The following is a 19,356-nucleotide window of genomic DNA, read 5'->3' on the forward strand; positions in this document are numbered from 1 at the left end:
GTTTGCAGCATATATTGCATCCGGCGCCCGCTGATGACGCGCTCATGTTTAGCGATACTTCATGCGCCAGAACAACGGCCAAAGCAAGACTATGCTCACGCAAAAGAAAAAAAAGCAACGAAAATGGCTATGTACAGGGGTTGCACAAGAGTAGTTTGTGCTTGAAGCGCTGGCAAACTAACCTTCGCGCTGAGGGCAGCAACAAAGTATCTATAAACGTTGGGCAGCAACGCGTCGCTTACATTGCAGGTGGTGGTGGCGCCATCTACCAGGTGAGACATAAAGTGCGTCAGTGCACGGCCTCCAGTCAGCCCACTACCCCTTTCTAGAACACTTTACCTGAGCCCCGGGCCTGGTTTACATAACGCTATTACGAAGCTCCGGGGCTTGCTAGATTTCTTTTCTCTCTTTCTCTTTTTTTTAGTGGCGCGAGCAACAAGTGACACTTGTTTCTCTTCCGAGCACTTCTGGTAGAGCACCTAAATCTGCTTTTCCGAATACTGGGAAGAGAAATTTTTGTAAAAAATAAACCTGGTACGAAATTTATGGTTCTAGTTCAAATAAAGAGTTTTATTGGATACATATGATGTTGGAGCATAAGTTTACTGTAGATGAGGGCCAATTAACTCTCAGGATAATTCATGAAAATTAATTGAATGAGCTGATTGACATAGCAGGCGGTGCTCTTGTAAGCAGCTGGGATAGTTGCGCCATTTGGCGGAGCGGATCTCATCCACGCGCTTCATTCTACGCGGCCTCCGAGATCGGCTTCGGCAACTCCAGGGCACACGAACAGACACGAATGCCGAGGCGCGAGTTCCACTACCAGATTCCTAAGTTAAGGGTTAAGGTCGCCTCCAATTTTCTAATTCGCAGACTTCCTGATCTAATATGCTTGACATTCAAGCCAATAACGCAAAGTCGGTATTGAAGAATCAGTGAATGCCACAAATGCATTACAAGTCCGGCACATGAATTATCTTGCGAACGCTTCTTGGCACGTAGCTGCCGCGAAGCCCGGGACAGTTCACGGTGGGACTCTCGGCAGCGCTGGGGGCCCACTCGATATCGCATATATAGCGGCACGCTCACACATATCGGCAAAACACCTGCCGTCGAGCGCGCAAAGACGTGTTGGGACGAAGGCGCACGCTCACGAAGCCACGAATATCTGTGTGTGTATGTCGATATCCGAAACGGCACCGTCCGTGCTCGCGTCCTTGGCACAGGCCGTGGTGGTTGTGAGGGGGCAGAGGCGGGGGGCATCATGGCCGCTGCTTTCAGTGTCACGGTGAAGGAAAGAGTCGTGACTCCCCGGGGCTTCCGCGCATTCGGCGCTTTCCCGCGTGACTGCACCAACTCTCCAGCGCTGTCTGCCCCCCCGTGGCGTACATCAGAGGCGTTCATTTCCGAGATTTTCGAGACTTGCATGTGCGAGCTTTCGTAAGTAAGAGGCCTAATTAGGCTTAGTGAATATCACATGCATGAGCACATTTTCAGAGTGCCCAGCCGAGGTTTCTGAATGGCGAACTTCAGTGTCCCCTAGCTGCCGTACAAACTAGCATATAACCAGCATAGCGGTGCCATTCGATCTCCGCCATATTGTGAAATTTCACAATGGCGGTATTTTAAGCCAATTAGAGAGGCCGCAGCAGCCCCATAGGCCAATCAGAGCTGAGAAGGTGGAAAATTTGAAGGCATGGCTAAATTTGACAGTGTCCGATGTCGCACCCAAGCACTGGTTAATGGTGCCTAAATCGTTAATAATGTCGGATTGAGTTAGCTATAAGACCGATAATGCTGGCTAAACAGGTTATGGTGGCTAGAAAGGCAAGTTGGCTGTACCCTGGTTAAATTATGGCTAGCGTTGGCAAAATCATAGCAAGTGTTGGCTATATAAAAAAGGCTGTCCACTGTCATAACAGCAACACCACTGCCTTCATTCAATATAAATCTAATGATGCTCTCACATTTCCACAAAAACAATGCGAGTTCATTCTAGTTTTTAACACCTAATATTTACAATTAATAATGTTTCGCATGGGTGAAAGCAAAACAATTTTGAAGTTTGTAAATCTGTCAAATACCAGGTAGCCCATGCAAGAGCAGTACGAAAATGCCACCCTAACTATTACTGCCAAAAAATATTACATAATGCTCTCTCAGCAGCATTTGCCAGGACAGGGCTGTGATGACTTTCAGCCAAGCTTTCACTGCACATAACCGAAAACACTCTCACTTCTACACCACATGCAAGCACATAGTAATCTTTACAGTGTAATAGCAGTGGCCAACAGTGACTTAAGTACTACTGTGCCATAGATCTAATGGGCAGACAATATGGACAGGAGGATGAGAAAAGGCTAACAACACACCACACTGTTTTTTGCACTTCTCTGTCTGCAAATAACCAGCTTGCATGCAAACCGTCCTTTCATGTGTGGCGATACCAGCGAGATCATAATGCCTTTTCGTGCATAGACTATGCTTTATTAATACATTTCTGGCATATCTAATAAACTAGAAAAAAATATTCCCAATAACTATTGTAAGAAGACGTATTCTTCCTAATTAGTCAGCCTTTACTAGAACACTTTCTATTATGCGTCTAGTTTTGCCAAAACTTAATATGAACTTTTATATGTTTGTGTATTTTGTGTCAGTGTTCTATCGCAAAATGGTTAAGTTACCATGAGTAGTACACTATTTCTCAGTTGCAGATGGCTTTTTTTTTTTACACTTCTACTCACATTTTATCTACATATTGTTCCTACTCAAGAAAGATACATATACTGAGGGTACATGGAATGAATGTGTAATGATTCAATTATTTACTGTATGATCAATGTGTCATTATTGAACAAATGCTCTTCAATTTAAAAAATAGTTAAAGCGTCATATAGATCACACTACAAAGGCTTATGTGGTCAGCTTAAGAGAATATGATTGATACATAGTATTGATGACTGAATCAAACGACTCAACAGCATGTCAATGCTATATAACTGGTTTGTTGTAGTTGCCACACATTAGTGAAGTGCTTATTTATCATTTTATTACAGCAAGGCACAGAGGAGCGTTCAGTTGCCATCTCCATTCGAGTACACAAGGCCCTGGAGCTCTCAGATGACAAATCTTATGTCATCACCTGCGGCAAGAACAACTTCCGAAATGCCAGGTATGACAGTCCGATAGTCTCAACATTCCTTTCAGTCTGTGACGATTGGTTTGCATGTTTATGACCATATCGCTAAAATCATTTAATGCAACTTTTAGTCACACAGGTACCAGCTTTTCAGCCATTAAGCAGCTAACAAGGTATGAGGCCAGGCCACTGGAGTCTTCAATATTCAAGCATCATTATCAACTCTGGGTCTCAGAAATGCATAGACCCAGGTCTCTCTGGGTCTATGCATTAAAACAATTATGGGTGCTTAATTCTGCATAGACCCAGGTATCTCTGGGTCTATGCAGAATTAAGCACGCATAATTGTTTTAATTAATAATTACTAGTGGTTTTAATTGCTTCACTGTTTTAAAAGCTCCTGCTCTGTGGTCAAATGACTTATGCACATGTCCATGATAACAATCTTGACACTGAAACCCTGTCTTAATTGTCATGTGCCTTTGAGCTCAGTCATCTGAATCGAAAAAGATGTGATAATTACTCCTGATAATTACGTGGCTGTCAACTGTAGCTAGTGCTGATGAAAGTCATTTCACGTCATGACCAACGGAGACATTCTTTGCATATACATACTAACGCATGCTCAAGTTTAGCTTTTACAGGCTTAGAGCTGCTTAAATGCTACAATACAGTCACATGTTGGCTCTCAGAGAAATCTCGCAGGAATGATGCAGTATAAATCTGATCACCTGAAGCATGCAGTCATTCTTTCATTTTTTTTTTACCGCCAGCACTTGGTAACATTGAATGCGAATTGAGTTCTCAACATATGCATGTGCTATAAAGCCCTCATAGCTGCTTATCCACTGTCACTGTAGTTAAATGAGACTGGAGGATATATTGAGATAAAGTGGTGCACAAAAAACAAGCTTACCTCAAAATCCCCTCCTGTCTCTTCTTTCGTTGCTGCCCCCCACCGACCCCCCTCTTTTTTTTATCAAACTGTTGGCTCCAGCAACACCGTTTGTTCATGGGTTTTTTATTTCTTCAAGCATGCATCTTTCTTGAATTTCTGATTTGTTTGTTATACCAATGTAATGGGTGCAGTAATCTCATGGTCACATAATTATAACTGTTTGTACTCCTAACACACAAGTGAAATTAACGTTATCAAGTACAGAGCTCCTAATCACAATGTCAAAAATGTTAACAATACCACTAAATACATGACACAATGCTTAACTTATGTGAAATAGCTTCATTCTAAGAATGTTTGTTTTGTGTACCGCCCCATGTGCCAACAGCGGGAGCAACAGTAGGCATCTGAATGCCACGAGTCATGAGAATGCTCTAGGCCGCTGCAGTTGAACTAATTTCTAATCCTATTATAATGACATTTATGCAGCGATGTGAGAACAGCATTAAAATATGAGACATTCTACAAGTCCTGCAGGCGCGCTGACGCGCGCCTTGCAGGACCTCAATAAAGTTTTGCAACCGACCAACCAACATTCTACAAGTTAACATCAGGTTCATGCACGTGTGCTGCATGCACGTTACTCTCATATAGTACGTATTACCGTTCACAGCTACCCAGCTTTTGCAATGCCCGCATACATCAACAGCCCTTGCAATTTTTGTCAGGAACGAGCTGTACAGGGTTTCCCTCGGATTCCTGGAGGAGCAGAAGAAAGTGCACGAGCTTGTGATGGGGCACCACTACACACTAAGGGCGAGCGCCCACGGCCCTGGTGGTGAGTATGCAAAAGAATGATTATCTTTATTTATTTATTTATTCATCAGTACCTTACAGCTAGAGCCCTTGTGGGGCACTGTGTGAGAAGGCAGTACGACAAATACTTACCAAAGTAAGACATCAGTTAGTGAAGAGGATGCAAATGAACTCAAAAGCATTAAATGTTACATAAAACGTGGTATAGTATGTGAAAATGTATAAAAGTAGTATTTCAAATTCACTACAAAAGCAGCTAAATCAACAGCAGCATTGCTGCAGAAAATGAAAACAAATGACAAAGGATTGTGTTCCCGCAAAGAGAGGAAATGTATACAAAGAAAGAAAAAAAAACACTAATAAAAGACGTATTGGTAACAGTACTATAGGCAAGGACAATCATGAACATAAATGCCGAATGAGTTGCATATAACGCGATTCATTTGGCAATTACATTGTGTAACACATCACATTGTTATTACTATCTTGTAACATTTCATATTTAAATTCATGTACCGCTGTGGTAACATGCTGCCCTAGCCCTGCGTCATTTATGCAGGGCGACTAGCATTAGGAGCACAGTGTCAACTCGGTCAACTTTGCAGTCATAGAGCACTTGGTTTGATTGAATAGCTACGTGAGCCTATGTGATATGTGAAAGATTTTTTTGGATTTGTTCATTGCAGTGTAGAGAATGTGAAGAATTACAGAAAAATGCTAGAGCATCAAAAAAAAAGGGGGGGTCTTGAAACACATTTTCCAGAAGCTTCAACAACACACTTGGAGGAGGGCAATATTTTGCATCCTTGAAATCCTGAAAGGTCCACTGGAATTTCGCCCCCAAACTGCTATGCTCCGAGTGAGCAAAAAAGCGGGAGAGTAGGGTTGTAGGGCACAGAGGCATAGCCTGGATTTTATTGTAGTGGGGATTCCAATATCCCACACACTCATGTGCGACACGTGAGCACGCTTGTGCTTGTACATATGTGTGTATTGATTTTAACTGTACTCCTAATCTCTGCTTATTGCATCTATTGTACTCGTTTCCAGTGTGCATTTGTGGCAATTATTAAGGTTTGCCATTCGACAAATGTGTCTGAGAAGGAGCAGTGGTATTTGCACTGACAACCACCAATTCCCCACTCAGAAAATCTGGGTGTGTGTCTATGCAAGCGACTCATGGTACGCATTGGGAGACTGCTGCGCTTCACGTAATGTCACCACAGACAAAGCAGAGCACAGGGGAAAAAAAGAATAGGCGTACTTTTTGAAAGCTGCAGCGAAGAGCAAGTACTAATCTATTATGTGATGTTATAAGCTCCCTTCTGCACGCAGTTGATTAATATCTGCACATAAAGTACATGTACACTACAACCTCATTATAACAAAGGCACATCTCACACGAAAATAACTTCGTTATATCCGAAAATTCGTTATAAACGTTTATTCATAGCACTGTATCTTTGACAAGACTACTTTTCATATACTTCGTTATAACCGATAATTCGCTATATCCGTGTTCGTTATATCGAGGTTTGAGTATTTACTTGCAGATACAAAGCAGCATTGTAAACAGATGAGGAACAAACATAGAAAACATTTTCTTATGGTGTTCAGGTGTTTCAGTGCCCCTTCAACTCAAGAACAGATCTTGTCTACTATCCTACTACCCTACATCTGTTCGTTTATCCAAAAGCACCATATCAAAGAGCATTGTGTGAAGCCATGGCAGATTGTTAGAGTGTTAGACACAGCAGACGGCCGGGGCTTGTAGCGAGAACTGTCTCCTGAAGGTTGCAGAAGACAGAACACAATTCGTCGCGCTTGACTGTTTGTCAGAAAAGAGACCTCAAGAGAGTTCACTTCGAAGCATCTACTACACAGCAGAGATGAAACATGCAGTACTTGCATATCTGTTTGTTTGTTTTAGTAAATACCTCCGAACCAAAAGTTTTATGAAGGGGAGTGGCAACATTGGCTCCATATCTTGCTAGATGACATTTTACTCACTAGGAGTACTTCATTAATGTCATGTATCTTTGTTTTCACAACTTTCCAGAAACTGGTGGCATCGTGGTCAGATCGTGCTTCAGTTTTGCATCGAACACCAGTGAAGAGGAGCTCATAGATGCCAACGGGTTCGTAAGATATACATTAAGTTCATCAAACTGGCATCTGCACACTAATATTAAAAGTGTGCATAGTGTGTCCTTCAATTCAGAATAGAATTTAGTGACTGTTCCTTATTTCCCGTCGTGTGCTGATTACTTAGATGTGCTTAAAAAAATGCATTACTGATATCTACAGGGGATGTTCATAGCGTAGCGTCCAGTCTTTTTTCTCGACCAACTTGTGTGGCCTGTTTGCATAACACCTGACAATGCGTAAAGTATGGGCTCTTGTTAAAGGGGACACACAGTTAGTAAACTGCCTTCAGGTCTCACTGAGTGCACCATAAAAGCCCAGGAAAATAAAAAATTTTTATGCATACGAATATGTCCAACTGATTACATCAGCCACATTTTCCCAAGAGGACTTATTTTGGCTTAGACACACTGGTTAGGTTTTCTCCTTTGTTCACGAACTCTACAATGCAAATGTACACAAAATACCTGAACAATTTCAGCCTCATTTGACAGAATAGCCAGCTATCACTCGCATTAAAATCTCTTCATGCTTGCCACAGCTTTAGGAGTGGTATAGAAGGGACAGCATTGTAAGGAAAATGGTTAAGTATCAAGCATGACAAGGACTTATTTTAATATAATAATAAGTTGATCCTCAATATACTGAATGCCCATGTAATGAATTATCTGATGTATGTAACAAAAGTAGGTATCAGATGCTTCGTGCCAGGATCAAATGGTAGAAAATATATTCTTGTAACATATAGCGCATGTAACAAAGCAAGTGCTGCATGTGACTTCATTACAATAATGTTCAACCGCACACATGAGCAGTGTGGAGCAACATGTGCCATGCAATGATTTATTATAAGGCACTAACGTTTACCACAATCGAAGCGGCACCTGTCGAGCACGAACGCAGATCTCACGCACAGCGAAAAGACACAAAATTCCTTCTTCTTCCTCTTCATTCACTACACACGCAATAACTAGGTAAGTCAAATAATAGACCCGCACACCATTCTCTTCCAGGTGTCCCAAAACCACATTCCTGTCGGCGTTCAAGTATAATGAGACGTCAGACACCGCAGATGCAACGGTGTCGTCAACGTTCAGGTTCCCGGGAAGCAACAAAATCAACATTCAGTGCGACATCGTACTTTGCCAGTCATCTCGATGTCCAGTGGTGAGGCCTGCACTTTTTTTTTTAAGTCCTTGTACAAACAGATTTACACAGTGAGGCAGAGTTGCCAGATGCTGCCGAGCTAACAAGCAAATATTCATCCCACAAAAAGCCCAAAAATGTGGCGCAACTTTTGAGAAGAAGCCCAAGAGAAGTGGAAGTTTAATAACTTTTTTCATTCTTGAAAATATTCTTTAATTACAATAAGAAGTCGCTCAAATACGAAGAGAAGGTTAAAAAATAACAAATTATTTGGTACAGCGGGTATATCGCAACTATGAGAGAAAGCACATTTACTTTTTAATGTAGCCTCAGGATGGTCTACACTCTATTCAATGCACATTCGCCAGTGCATAAATAATGTTTGTTGAATACTCCAACGTATGTTTGATTACAACACTCAGCCACACAATGTCATGGACAAAACCTCTATTAGTGAATGTGAGGAGCAGTAAAATATTTGCAGGAAAAACACGAACAAGCCCAAAAAAACGCGACAAGCGACTGGAAAATTCTACAAGCGACTCGGTGAAAAAAGAAGCCCAAATCCGCTTATTATAAGCGGAACTGTCAACTCTGCAGTGAGGGCAGCAGGTGTTGATCTCGGACTTAAATTAAAATTGTGGTGTTTTACATGCCCACACCAAGAGACGATTATGAGGTATGGCACCGGTCTGGAGGTCTGGAAGGGTACTCTAGATTAACCCTGGTGTTCTAGGAGACTGTGGATTAACCCTGTGGTTCTGAAGGGGAAACTGTAGATTAACCCTGGGAATTCTGGAGGGGAGACTCTGATTAACATTGAGGCTCAAGAGGAAGACTGCATTTCCTTGAGGTTCTTTGATGTACACGTTGCTGTATGTACACGGGCATTCTTGCATTTATAAGGCAAAAATAAGGCCACCATATTGTAACAAAGTTGACCAACAAGTACTTATAATAAATACTGTTTATTAAGGGGCGAACTTGTGCTCAGAACTAAAACAGAACCACAGGAGCACTAAGAGAAACGAAAGTCTGTCGATCTCACAAGCCACCGGCCTCCAAGGTCGCTTTCTTCCTCCGTCATTGCGCTAGCCCCTCCACCGGAGCTCGTGTGAATGCAGGGCTGGCAGGTGCACTGCAACTGGCTTCGCTTGTCGTAACGGGGCTGTAGGCGTTTCGCTTGGTTTGTGACGCCTGCATTGCATAGAGCGGCGTGTGTAGCGCTCGAACACTGGCAGTTTCTGTGGCAACATCATTATCTTGCATAAATAGGCTGTCATTGCCAGGAATCAAACCCACACCGTCATGTTTAGCAGTGCAAAACCACATTCGCTAAGCCGCATGGCAGGTGATCTCAGACATGTATACAACAGACTAGAGTAACTGTTCATGGTTCATGGCACAAAATCATGCGGGCAAAGGAGAGAGTAGAGAAAGCACTGTCTGAGGGAGCCATTTCTGGAGTTCCAAGGCGGGCATTTTTCATTAATGCCCTAAAACAGGCACATGGACAAAAATGCAAATTTCGAGCCCCACAGAACAATTTGCGCCACCTCAGCTTTCTTTCGACCACGATATCAGACTATGAGTCAACTGAAATGCTCACTGGCACTTACAATTTGCAAAAACAGAAACACATCAAAACATTTCTACATAAAACAACGGTGCACGAAAAAGAGACATGGCTGAATGCACGGAAAGTGGTGTATCAAGTGCAAAGGCTAATAAAAACATAACATCACTTCCCTACTGAGATTTAAAGGGCAGTAAACAGGCCCCGACTTCCTATTCAAACCTCCCATACAAGCTCGCTTATTTGTACAGAAGGTCGCGGTGATAGCCTTTAGCGAACATCACAGTGCTGTGTGCTGCGCAGACGCTCTATTCCAAAAACACAATTCCCGGACCCCTCTCCGGTGCCTGACCGGTCCTCTAACCAACAAAATGACGTAATGTTGCCCATGGGGAACCTAACATAGCACCAAGCTCATCGATCGGTCCTCCGCACTACGAAACCGTGCCTTGACCCTGCAGTGATGCGGCTTTGGATGCACATTTGTCACGTACATCGCATGACAACTGTGTAGTACATTTTAAAGGAATTAATTTACAATAAGGCATTTCTATGTATTATTTCATGCTTTATTATGCCACATAAATTGCATAATTTGATTAGGTGAAGAAATAGAATTGGTACAGTACTCGCAGACTAAAACACGAAAATTTATGGCTATGTTACGCCTGTACTTTACTTTTGTTTACAGTGTCTACGGTTCGTGTCATATCGGTGGAATTTTGACTCAAACACTTACACTGGAGGCAGCATTACTTTCAGTGGCCAGATTTGCAGCACAGTTATCTTATCGCAGTCAGCACCAGCAGTTGCTCTTAGCAGTTGTTACACCACACAAAAAACACACACAAAAAAAGGATGTTGCATTTCAATACACAAGTACCGTACATCTTCAAAGAGGGTGGGCATGCAAAACACGGATGCAGAAGATGAGAACAAGACAACACAACCGCTGACTATCAACTGAAAGGGCGCACAATGCTGCAAAAGGGGGCAGAGAAGAAACTTATCTGCGCGTGCTCATGATGGCACCCCTTTCATGATGAATACTTGCCAACTAGCTCAACTTACTCTCGTTCAAAGAGAACTAGTGTTTTCGTACTGCTCCTTTTTTTCACAATGTGCAAGTAGGTAGAAAGAAAGGTGTGATTATGCCATAGGTCGGCAAACTCACGCATGAGCCAACTCATTCAGGCTCACTCGGACTGAGTCCAAGTCCAAGTGAGTCCGGCTGAGGAAATCGAGTCCGAGTGAGTCCGTTGAGGAAAATATCTGTGAGTCTGAGCCCGAGTGAGCCCTAAGCACAATATATATATTTCTTGAGTGAGCCTGAGTGAACTCCACAAGCTTCCACTGCCGACGTATGGTCCTATGTACCCACTTTCAGCATGACTATCAGTCTTAAATCAGCTTATGCTTATCCTCAAGCATATTCACACATATGTCAACGCACAAGCGTTCATGCACCACCTCAATATTTATTGATCAGATGTGTGAGTTGGGGGGGGAAGGGGGTGCCATGACCTCCCTCCGCAAGCTTTTCCATGGGAAGTTCTTGATAAAATATCTCGTATGAGTTGCTAATTTCATAAAAATGTTCTTACTGGATTGAAACCACTTATAATATCTATTTGAAGGAACAAGATCAAAAAGCGTATCATAGAGCACCGCTTATGTGAGAGATTGGCGTTAAAGAGAATTGCCACCATGATCGAAAAAGCTAATTTTACGCTAACCAGACGCACGAAGTCGACTCCCCAGGACACTCAGACTCGGTCAAGTTGTGAGTCTGAGTTTGAGTGAGCCCTCAGAGCAAATTATATTTCTTAAGTGAATCTGAGTGAGCTCCAGTTTTTTTTTTGCCGACCTATGGATTGTGCGCAACTGTGAGTTGACATTGAATGACACACATACGCATATTTTCTCGTGCACCACAGTCCAGTTGCGGAGCATCACCAGACGGTGGAGGCATCAAGTCACTCCCTCAAATTAAAGACAGCGAGTCTGCCGTGCAACTGATGGCATCGACATCTGTCTTTGTGGTGGAACCCGGGGAGAGCATATGTGAGTATTCTTTACAAACGCACTGCTTTTCATTGCTGAATGCTAGCGATGAGACAGCTGGATGACAGCTCTGGTTGCTCCTGCTTGTTGGATGATCTTTCTGCTGCCGGATTCCTTTAAGAAGCATACGTCCACAGACTGCTCAAGTTTTGAGCCCCATGCGTGCAAAAATCCTCCGTAGAAGCACTAAACAACGTCAGACAACTGTTGTAGCGTATGCTTTCGGAATGCACCGCAAGATGGCAATTCAATCTTACAGCAGCTAAAATTACTGTCTAGGTTCTCAAAGGGAACCATCGTCGCGCATCCCTTTTTCCATGTGCCGCTCAAACCGCCATTCGCCGAGCACTGTCACACGGAACTTCAGAGCTCGGCGGAGAAGCCAGCAGAACAGTAGCACAGCCCACGTTGCAAAATTTGTTTCGGCACAGTTAAGCGTTACAGATTAATTACCGCTCCTCGCATCGCGTTCACTTGTGAAAAAGTCTTACCGTTGAGTTTACAGCTTTTCAGAGGCCCAACAGAGTACATCACTGTCAATGCTGTGCTGTGCAAAACTATAACTGCCTGTTTGTTGCATGACTCCTGGGAACATACACAAAGATTTCTCTCTTGTGCATTTCAGCACTGCATATGTAATTTAAATAGAATAGAGATTACAATCACATGTATGGATTGTTGATTATTTCACAATGACCAACATTGTTTGTACATTCATGCCGAAAATAAGCGAAAGTACACTGGACAGAACAAGGAACACAACCAAATAAAATGCTGATGTGAAGGACGGCCATGCCATCTGCTGCCAGATAAATACCATTGCTGGAGGGAACCTTTATTTAGCTGTGGAGCACATGTTATGCTCTTCAGTCTCCGTTCATATAGGTAATGAAAGAAGAAACTGCACCAGCTTTTTCGCCAATACTAAAGGTGCTTGGCTGAAGTTGTACAACAGTTGGGAAAGCAAAGAAAAACACATATCTATTTACGAGCTTTTTGCAACTGTCGACAAAGTTGGCCTTGTTCTTCTGTCCTTTTAATTTTCAAATGCATCAACACTGTTACCCTGAGCAGAGGAGGAAATGGGGTTACATTAGCATGAAACACAAAACAAAAGGCCTTTAAGTATCCGATGTATGTACAGAGTACTAATAGAGAATGAATAGTTCAGAAGTACACTACACACGTATTGAACTTGACATCATTTTTTTAGTATAACGACTGCTACGAGCAATTACACATGATAACTGCATCGTGTTGCTGCAAATTTGGCTACTAAAGGTAATGTTGGGCCTGATGTAGGTGGTTGAGTCAAAATTACGCTGATATGACACGAACCATAAATGCTGGAAACGAAAGTATGTCTGCCCTAAATTTTCAAATTTCAATCTGCAAGTACTGTACTTATCTTCTAATACTGTGTTGCTACAACACAGTAGCAATACCTAGCAAGCACTTCACGCCCACGCGTTCCAACACAAGCACACAGATGTAGAACAAATGGTCACTGTTGCATTATTTTCAAAATAAGCTTCATCTTGAGAGGGCAATGATAGAAGAAAACATATAGATTATTCTGAGCTATGGTTGTGGTGTAGTTTTGATAATCACCTGCACTGCCGTACAAAGCAATATTTCATTCTTATAGGAGATTAATCCTGAATTCTCATCTGAAGCAAGGGTCATAAGACTAAAGCTTTCCGATATCAATCACTGACAGACAAAAAAATTGTCGCAGAAGACCATGGAGGCCTTCTTTATTCGAACAGCCAGACTGTTCTCCCCCATGCAACCTCCCACAGTCCTCCTTCTCTTTTCATTTACAACAATCGCATCACGAAGGCCTCAAGTTCAATGGAGTGCTAGCCAATGTCAACCATATGAACATGCCAATGTGGTTTGACCATGAAATTCAACCCTTAAGGAGCTTTGTATACATCTGTGTAAACAACTTGCTTTTGCTAGTTGTGTCAACTAGTGGCTAAGAAAGATCAAAATACGTTGAGCTTCGGATGAATTCAACCTCTGGTGTAATAAATGTGCCTTCGTTTAGCTTCATTTTGCTGCGCCTTACTGCATATGGTCACACTGTTGAAAACATTACCACGTTCGACAAGTCGTTTGACAGACCGCTTTCTGTGAGTCACATCAAAAGCGTAATCTTTGTTCGCTCGAAACGAGAGTAACCGAAAACTAAGCTGCTCTATATTTCCGGTGTGGGATTTGATTCTATTTATGAAAAAACAAAACCCGAATGACTCCAAGATAAACAGATCTTTAATTACAATTTAATCATTACAAACTACTGAAAAACACACAAATAAATGTATTACAACATTATTTTTGTTGTATGAGAATAATGAGCGCCTTGGAAAAATCTGTAAATTTGACGCATTTACAGACAGTTCCTCATAAGCCGTGCCTCAAAGAGTTAAAAGGAATTAAAATTTTTCCACTTCCATTTCATCACTAATAACCAACTTTTTGACCAATGTGATTGATAATCAAGTATTTGAAAATAATATCTAATCAGGCTAAACAAACAAGTGTCCCTTCAAAAAAAAAAAAGGTTCAGAACTTAACATATTGCTCAAACAACTATTGGTGTCACTACAGCAACAATATAAAGCACCCAAAAAGCAAGGCACTTCATGACAGAATCGCAAAGACATGCCAGGTACGTGATACCTTCTTTGTTTTTCTTTTTTCTCCCTGCAGTGTCAGCACCCTTGCGCGAGTGCACGGAGTGGCGCTTTCCGTGGCTCATCGGCCTCTGCATCTGCCTGGCCATTCTGCTGCTCGTTATGCTCATTGTCAACATCTTCCTCTGCTCTTCGTTAACCTGCACATGCACCAAGACAGAGGTATGCGCTCAGGTGGTTCAGCAAACATGTTTCTACTAGCCAACAGGATTACTGTGTGAGCTGGTCCACGTGGATCAAACCTTGCAATACATATGCGTGGGCAGGGTTCTCCATTAGGGGGGCCAAGTTTGACTGCAGCCCCCCTCCCCCCTTTAATCGAGTCCGAAGGGAAACAAGCTCCACAATGGAGGAAAAAAATGAAAATGAAAGTGATGGCATGCTCTTCACAAAGGCCTGCCACTGGTGCCCGGGTTTCTAATTAAAGTAGGAAGTAACCAGCCTGCGTAGCCATAACCCTGCGCATTAAAAAATGACATGAAAGGTTCAAATGAGTGAAGGTATGTGGGAACGGGCATACCCCCCTTTAGATGATTAGGGTGGGTGGGGGCCTCCCACCGCCCCCCCCGTCCTTGTGCACACCTACCGTATTTACACGATTGTAAGTCGACTCGAATGTAGGTCGACCCCCCTAAAATCGCACGGCAAAAAGAAAAATAAAAGCGTCAGCACATTTCATAAACAACATTTACAATGTCGCCGAAGAAAACAAACTCTAATTTGGTTGTCCAAAGGTGACTTCACGGAGTGCTTCAAAGCTATGCAAGAAAGCTAGCTTCGCGGCAATACGAGGGGATCATTTTTAGAAAATTATCCACGAATCGCGTCTGAGGGTGCGGGTTGTACATGAGAAAATACGGTATATGTTACAGGTAGAGCCGGAACGTAAACATAATGTCGTAACCATGCCATAGCGTGCCTCATTTCTCGTTTGCTTTGGTTTCGGCTGTAAGTCGACCTTACAACCGAAACTAGTTTTGATTTCGATTGTAAGTCGACCCCCCAACTTCGGTTTCCAAATTTAGATAAAATGGGTCGACCTACAATCGTGTAAATACGGTATGCATCAACACCCACATCGAGTTCAAGTTTTATCAGTAATCGTAATCGCAAGTACAGTGTCAATTTTTATGAAAGGGAACACGCGAACGCGTGGCCTGCGCTCTGCGACGGCTGCCTTCAGCTCCGTCAACCGACAGCTAACGAAAGCTCGCCCGCTTTGGCGTCATCTATTGGAAAACAAAATAACAAGTCATGGCCGGTTGCGAAGCGCTTTTAGATAACGCTGCATCTCGGCTCGCGTAACGGGCGATGCAGGCAGCGCGTCGTCTGCCTGTCAACAAATCGAGCGTGGCGCGCCAGCACTGCGCAAGCTGCAGGAATTGCCCTTAACGCGAGCCGAGAGGCAGCGTTATCTAAAGGCGCTTCTCAACCAGCCATGATTCGTTATTTTGTTAGCCAATAGATGACACCAAAAGCAGGCAAGCTTTCGTTAGCTGTCGGTTGACGGAGCTGAAGGCAGCCGCCGGAGCGCGCAGGCCATGCACTCCCGTGTTCCCTTGCATAAAAATTGACACTGTACATATAGATATTAGGGACCTTTAGTAGTACTTGTTTACCCTATAGTAAGTACGGAAATAGCATACCATCATAGTTGGCACATAGTTTCTTTTATCTGCAAGGCGTCTATTAAATGTTATTTTGGTAATCTCATCACGTTACTGCATGCAATGAGCGAGTTGGGCGGCAAAAATGTTTTGAAAAAGCTGCGTATCGACCATGTTGGTACGGTATTTCCCTGCTTACTATATGGTAAACCGGTACTGCTAAAATGCTCTGATATTGTAAAACACACTGGGAGTCCCAAGGTTAGGCAGTGCCATGCACTGTCCCATGTAAGGAATATAGTTTTGAAAAATGAAACTGCATCACACATTGGTTACTCTTGTCTGACAACTTGAAGACCAAAAGACAGAAAAAAAACACTGAACAAGAAAGTACAGAGCTGTGCAGTAAAGAGTCCGAAAAAAGATTTATGTGTGACAAACAGCTACTACCACCATAAGTAATAAAGATTAAAACAATATAACAAGTAACATTATTAAAGTCATAAAAGTCAACTATTTAAATGAGGACAGTTGTTGCATAATGTAATTCTTGACGCAGTTTTTAGGTACATGCTCTGTGGGTGATGACTGTGGTTTTTCTAGATTTAGAAACATCTGCAGCAATATTCACAGCACAACAGGAGTGAAAAGTTGCACGATTTCACGGCAACATGTTTGACGTTTCCATACGCAACACATCATAATTCATTAATGACAAAAATTATCCTTTACTGATGTCACACGAAACACATTGAGCGCATTTTATCATACACTTCTGTGAATGCAGCCATTCCAATAACCATCAAAGTTTGTCTGCGTTCTTGGATACGGTGTGCCTGTTTATTGCCCAAAGAAAGAACCACGTTAGCCTTCGATCTCCAGAGTCATGAAACACTGTTTGAATCTTCCAAACAAGAACCGTGTTTCCAAGTTTTACGCTAAGATGCTGCTCTGTTCGTTCCCCTATGCCCAGGTCGAAGAGAAGGAACCGTCCGAGATGGAGGACTACGACCCTTACAAGGGAAGCTGGGTACCAAGCTCTCAGTACGGATCGCGGACGTCACTCAACAAGCCGGGCTACACCTCGGGCGGCTCCACCCTCAACTCCGCCCGGTCAGTGAGTAACGGGAGTGACCACTACACGATCGTCCACTCCAGGCCCAACAGCCGCTACTCGCACCACTCCAGCAAGGAGCCGCTCCACCGGAACGGTCCGGGATCGCATCTCTCCAACGGACACTACAACTCCAGGATATGATCGCCCCCTTCCCTTGGACAATGCAAAAGACTGACGTGTGTGTTTTTGTCGTGCTTCCGAGTGAATCGCTATTAGTTTTTTAATGCCATTAGTCTTTTTTAAGAAAAAGTGACTTTGATTGTGGACAGCTGTATGTATGGCAGCTCGTGAAACTGAAAACTGTGACTGCTTCGATGTGAAATGCTTTATTACCTAATTACTAATGATGCAGGCTTCGTACAGACAGTCTCAGTAGGAGTCGGATGTCTTTTATTCCTGTGGCCTTTGCCTTCAACTAGGTTGCTGGCCGAAGATTTAGAACATGAAAAACAGACTCTGTGCCTTGTACTTTAAGATACTTGCCATTCAAGCCCAAACGAGAATGTGCAGCATTCTGAAGTAAACACGAAAAGCTGTTTTGCCTCCTTCAAAAAAAAAAAAGTGATACGATGTTATAAAGTTGTTGTTTTTTCTATATTAGGGGAGGTTCTAAGCACTACACTTCAAGACAACAACAGAGCAAAAGCATGAGAAGTGAAAAATTCAAAAGTGGAATAAGGTCGATATCGCTTCAGACCAGACATTAATCCAACCTCCACCCCTTCACGCTCCGTTAAACGGTGCATCGGCAAACTTCCCTGACCGGTACTGTAACTCTGAGACACCAATTCCAGTGTGGATATCAGCACCCCAGGATATGTTCCTTATATTTCCAAAAATAACAATCATTATACTACAACGATTTACACCTGAAGTTACAAAACGTGTAGAAGACACCTTTTATACAGCAGCATCGAAGCTCTGCGAACATACACAATGTAGAAGATTTGCACTAAAGAAAGAACAAACAGCTTTTCTTCTACTATGCAGCAGCTATAATATATATCTACAAAAATGCAAAGTAAGGAGAGGTCTACAAGACCGATAAGGAGTAAGCAAAGTGTTTATTATTCAAAATGCAAGGCGACATAGACTCTTATGTTGTTCAGAGCATGTACCACATTTAAGTGGTCACTGTCCAAAGTGAAAAGAAGTCAAGTGCTGTACAAACCATACATGTGCTCGTTCCACGTTCAAGGCAGCACACAAACATCCGCGCCCCCGCCTTTATATTGTTGCGTTGTTCATATTCTTCGAAACACCTAGTCCTCGCTCAACGCTTCATGTAAAGTTTGCGCTGCACCTCTCTAAAAAAAAGACTACTTTCTTTTTTGCATAGATTTTATCTTCTCGAACCATTTCTCAGGCAACAGCAGCTTTTATTGTCATCATCTATCGCTACGCCATCAAAATTTGAAAAGGATGGCAGCGTAGCAAACAAATGCAGATGGCGGCTTTCCATTATTTGCCCACGAAAGGGGAGCATTCCTTTAATAATTTATTTAGCGTGCATACGATTCCTTCCAAATGACGCATTTTAATTTCTTTAACCATCAAGCTCTCGTGCATCCCACATCATCTTTCACAGCTACAACATGGTTAAGACATTTGAAAACGTGTGTAAAAGGAATCGATCAATAACCTTCTTATTGTAGGGCACGCACACAGCTCTGGGGCGCGATCTTGTATGCATTCTTAAAACAAACGGAGGCGGTCCGTTCTACCCAGCCGCACGCGAATGGTCAATGTGAATCGTGACAGACGTCACGGCCCTACATAGGACCAATCACGTGCGGCTGGATAGAACGGACCACCTCCATTTGTTTTAAGAATGTGTACAAGATCGCGCCACTGATGTGCCTTTGCTGTTCCCAAAGCTCTGTGAAGATTTCTTCATTATATATATACATATGTTTGAGTTAGACATACTACAGTGAAACCTCGGTGATACGAATCTCACGGGACCACCAAAATATTGTATCACGCGAAATTCGTATCACAGAAAGCATTGAAAATTAGCATGCGACAAAGGAAAGCTGGCGTACATTTTCATTTATTGTTTTTTAGGGCCGCAGCAATGTCAGGAAGAACCCTGAATGATTGTCAGCTAAATTTTTAGATGTCGGCAATCATACCAGCA

At 42.8% G+C, this 19,356-nt stretch overlaps 1 protein-coding gene across 1 annotated transcript in view; it reads left to right on the forward strand.

Moving 5' to 3' along the window:
- LOC119372111 (uncharacterized) overlaps positions 1-19,148 on the forward strand; it is a 148,325-nt gene extending 129,177 nt beyond the window's left edge. The window contains exons 4-10 of the mRNA XM_037642573.2: positions 3,063-3,178; positions 4,772-4,881; positions 6,919-6,997; positions 8,018-8,171; positions 11,664-11,790; positions 14,509-14,654; positions 17,073-19,148. Coding sequence (XP_037498501.1) covers positions 3,063-3,178; positions 4,772-4,881; positions 6,919-6,997; positions 8,018-8,171; positions 11,664-11,790; positions 14,509-14,654; positions 17,073-17,357 — 1,017 coding nt within the window. The 3' untranslated portion in view covers positions 17,358-19,148. The remainder of the gene's footprint in view (positions 1-3,062; positions 3,179-4,771; positions 4,882-6,918; positions 6,998-8,017; positions 8,172-11,663; positions 11,791-14,508; positions 14,655-17,072) is intronic.
- The last annotated feature ends 208 nt before the right edge of the window (positions 19,149-19,356 follow it).

Source organism: Rhipicephalus sanguineus, chromosome 10 (assembly GCF_013339695.2).
Source record: "Rhipicephalus sanguineus isolate Rsan-2018 chromosome 10, BIME_Rsan_1.4, whole genome shotgun sequence".
Classification (NCBI taxonomy): domain Eukaryota; kingdom Metazoa; phylum Arthropoda; class Arachnida; order Ixodida; family Ixodidae; genus Rhipicephalus; species Rhipicephalus sanguineus.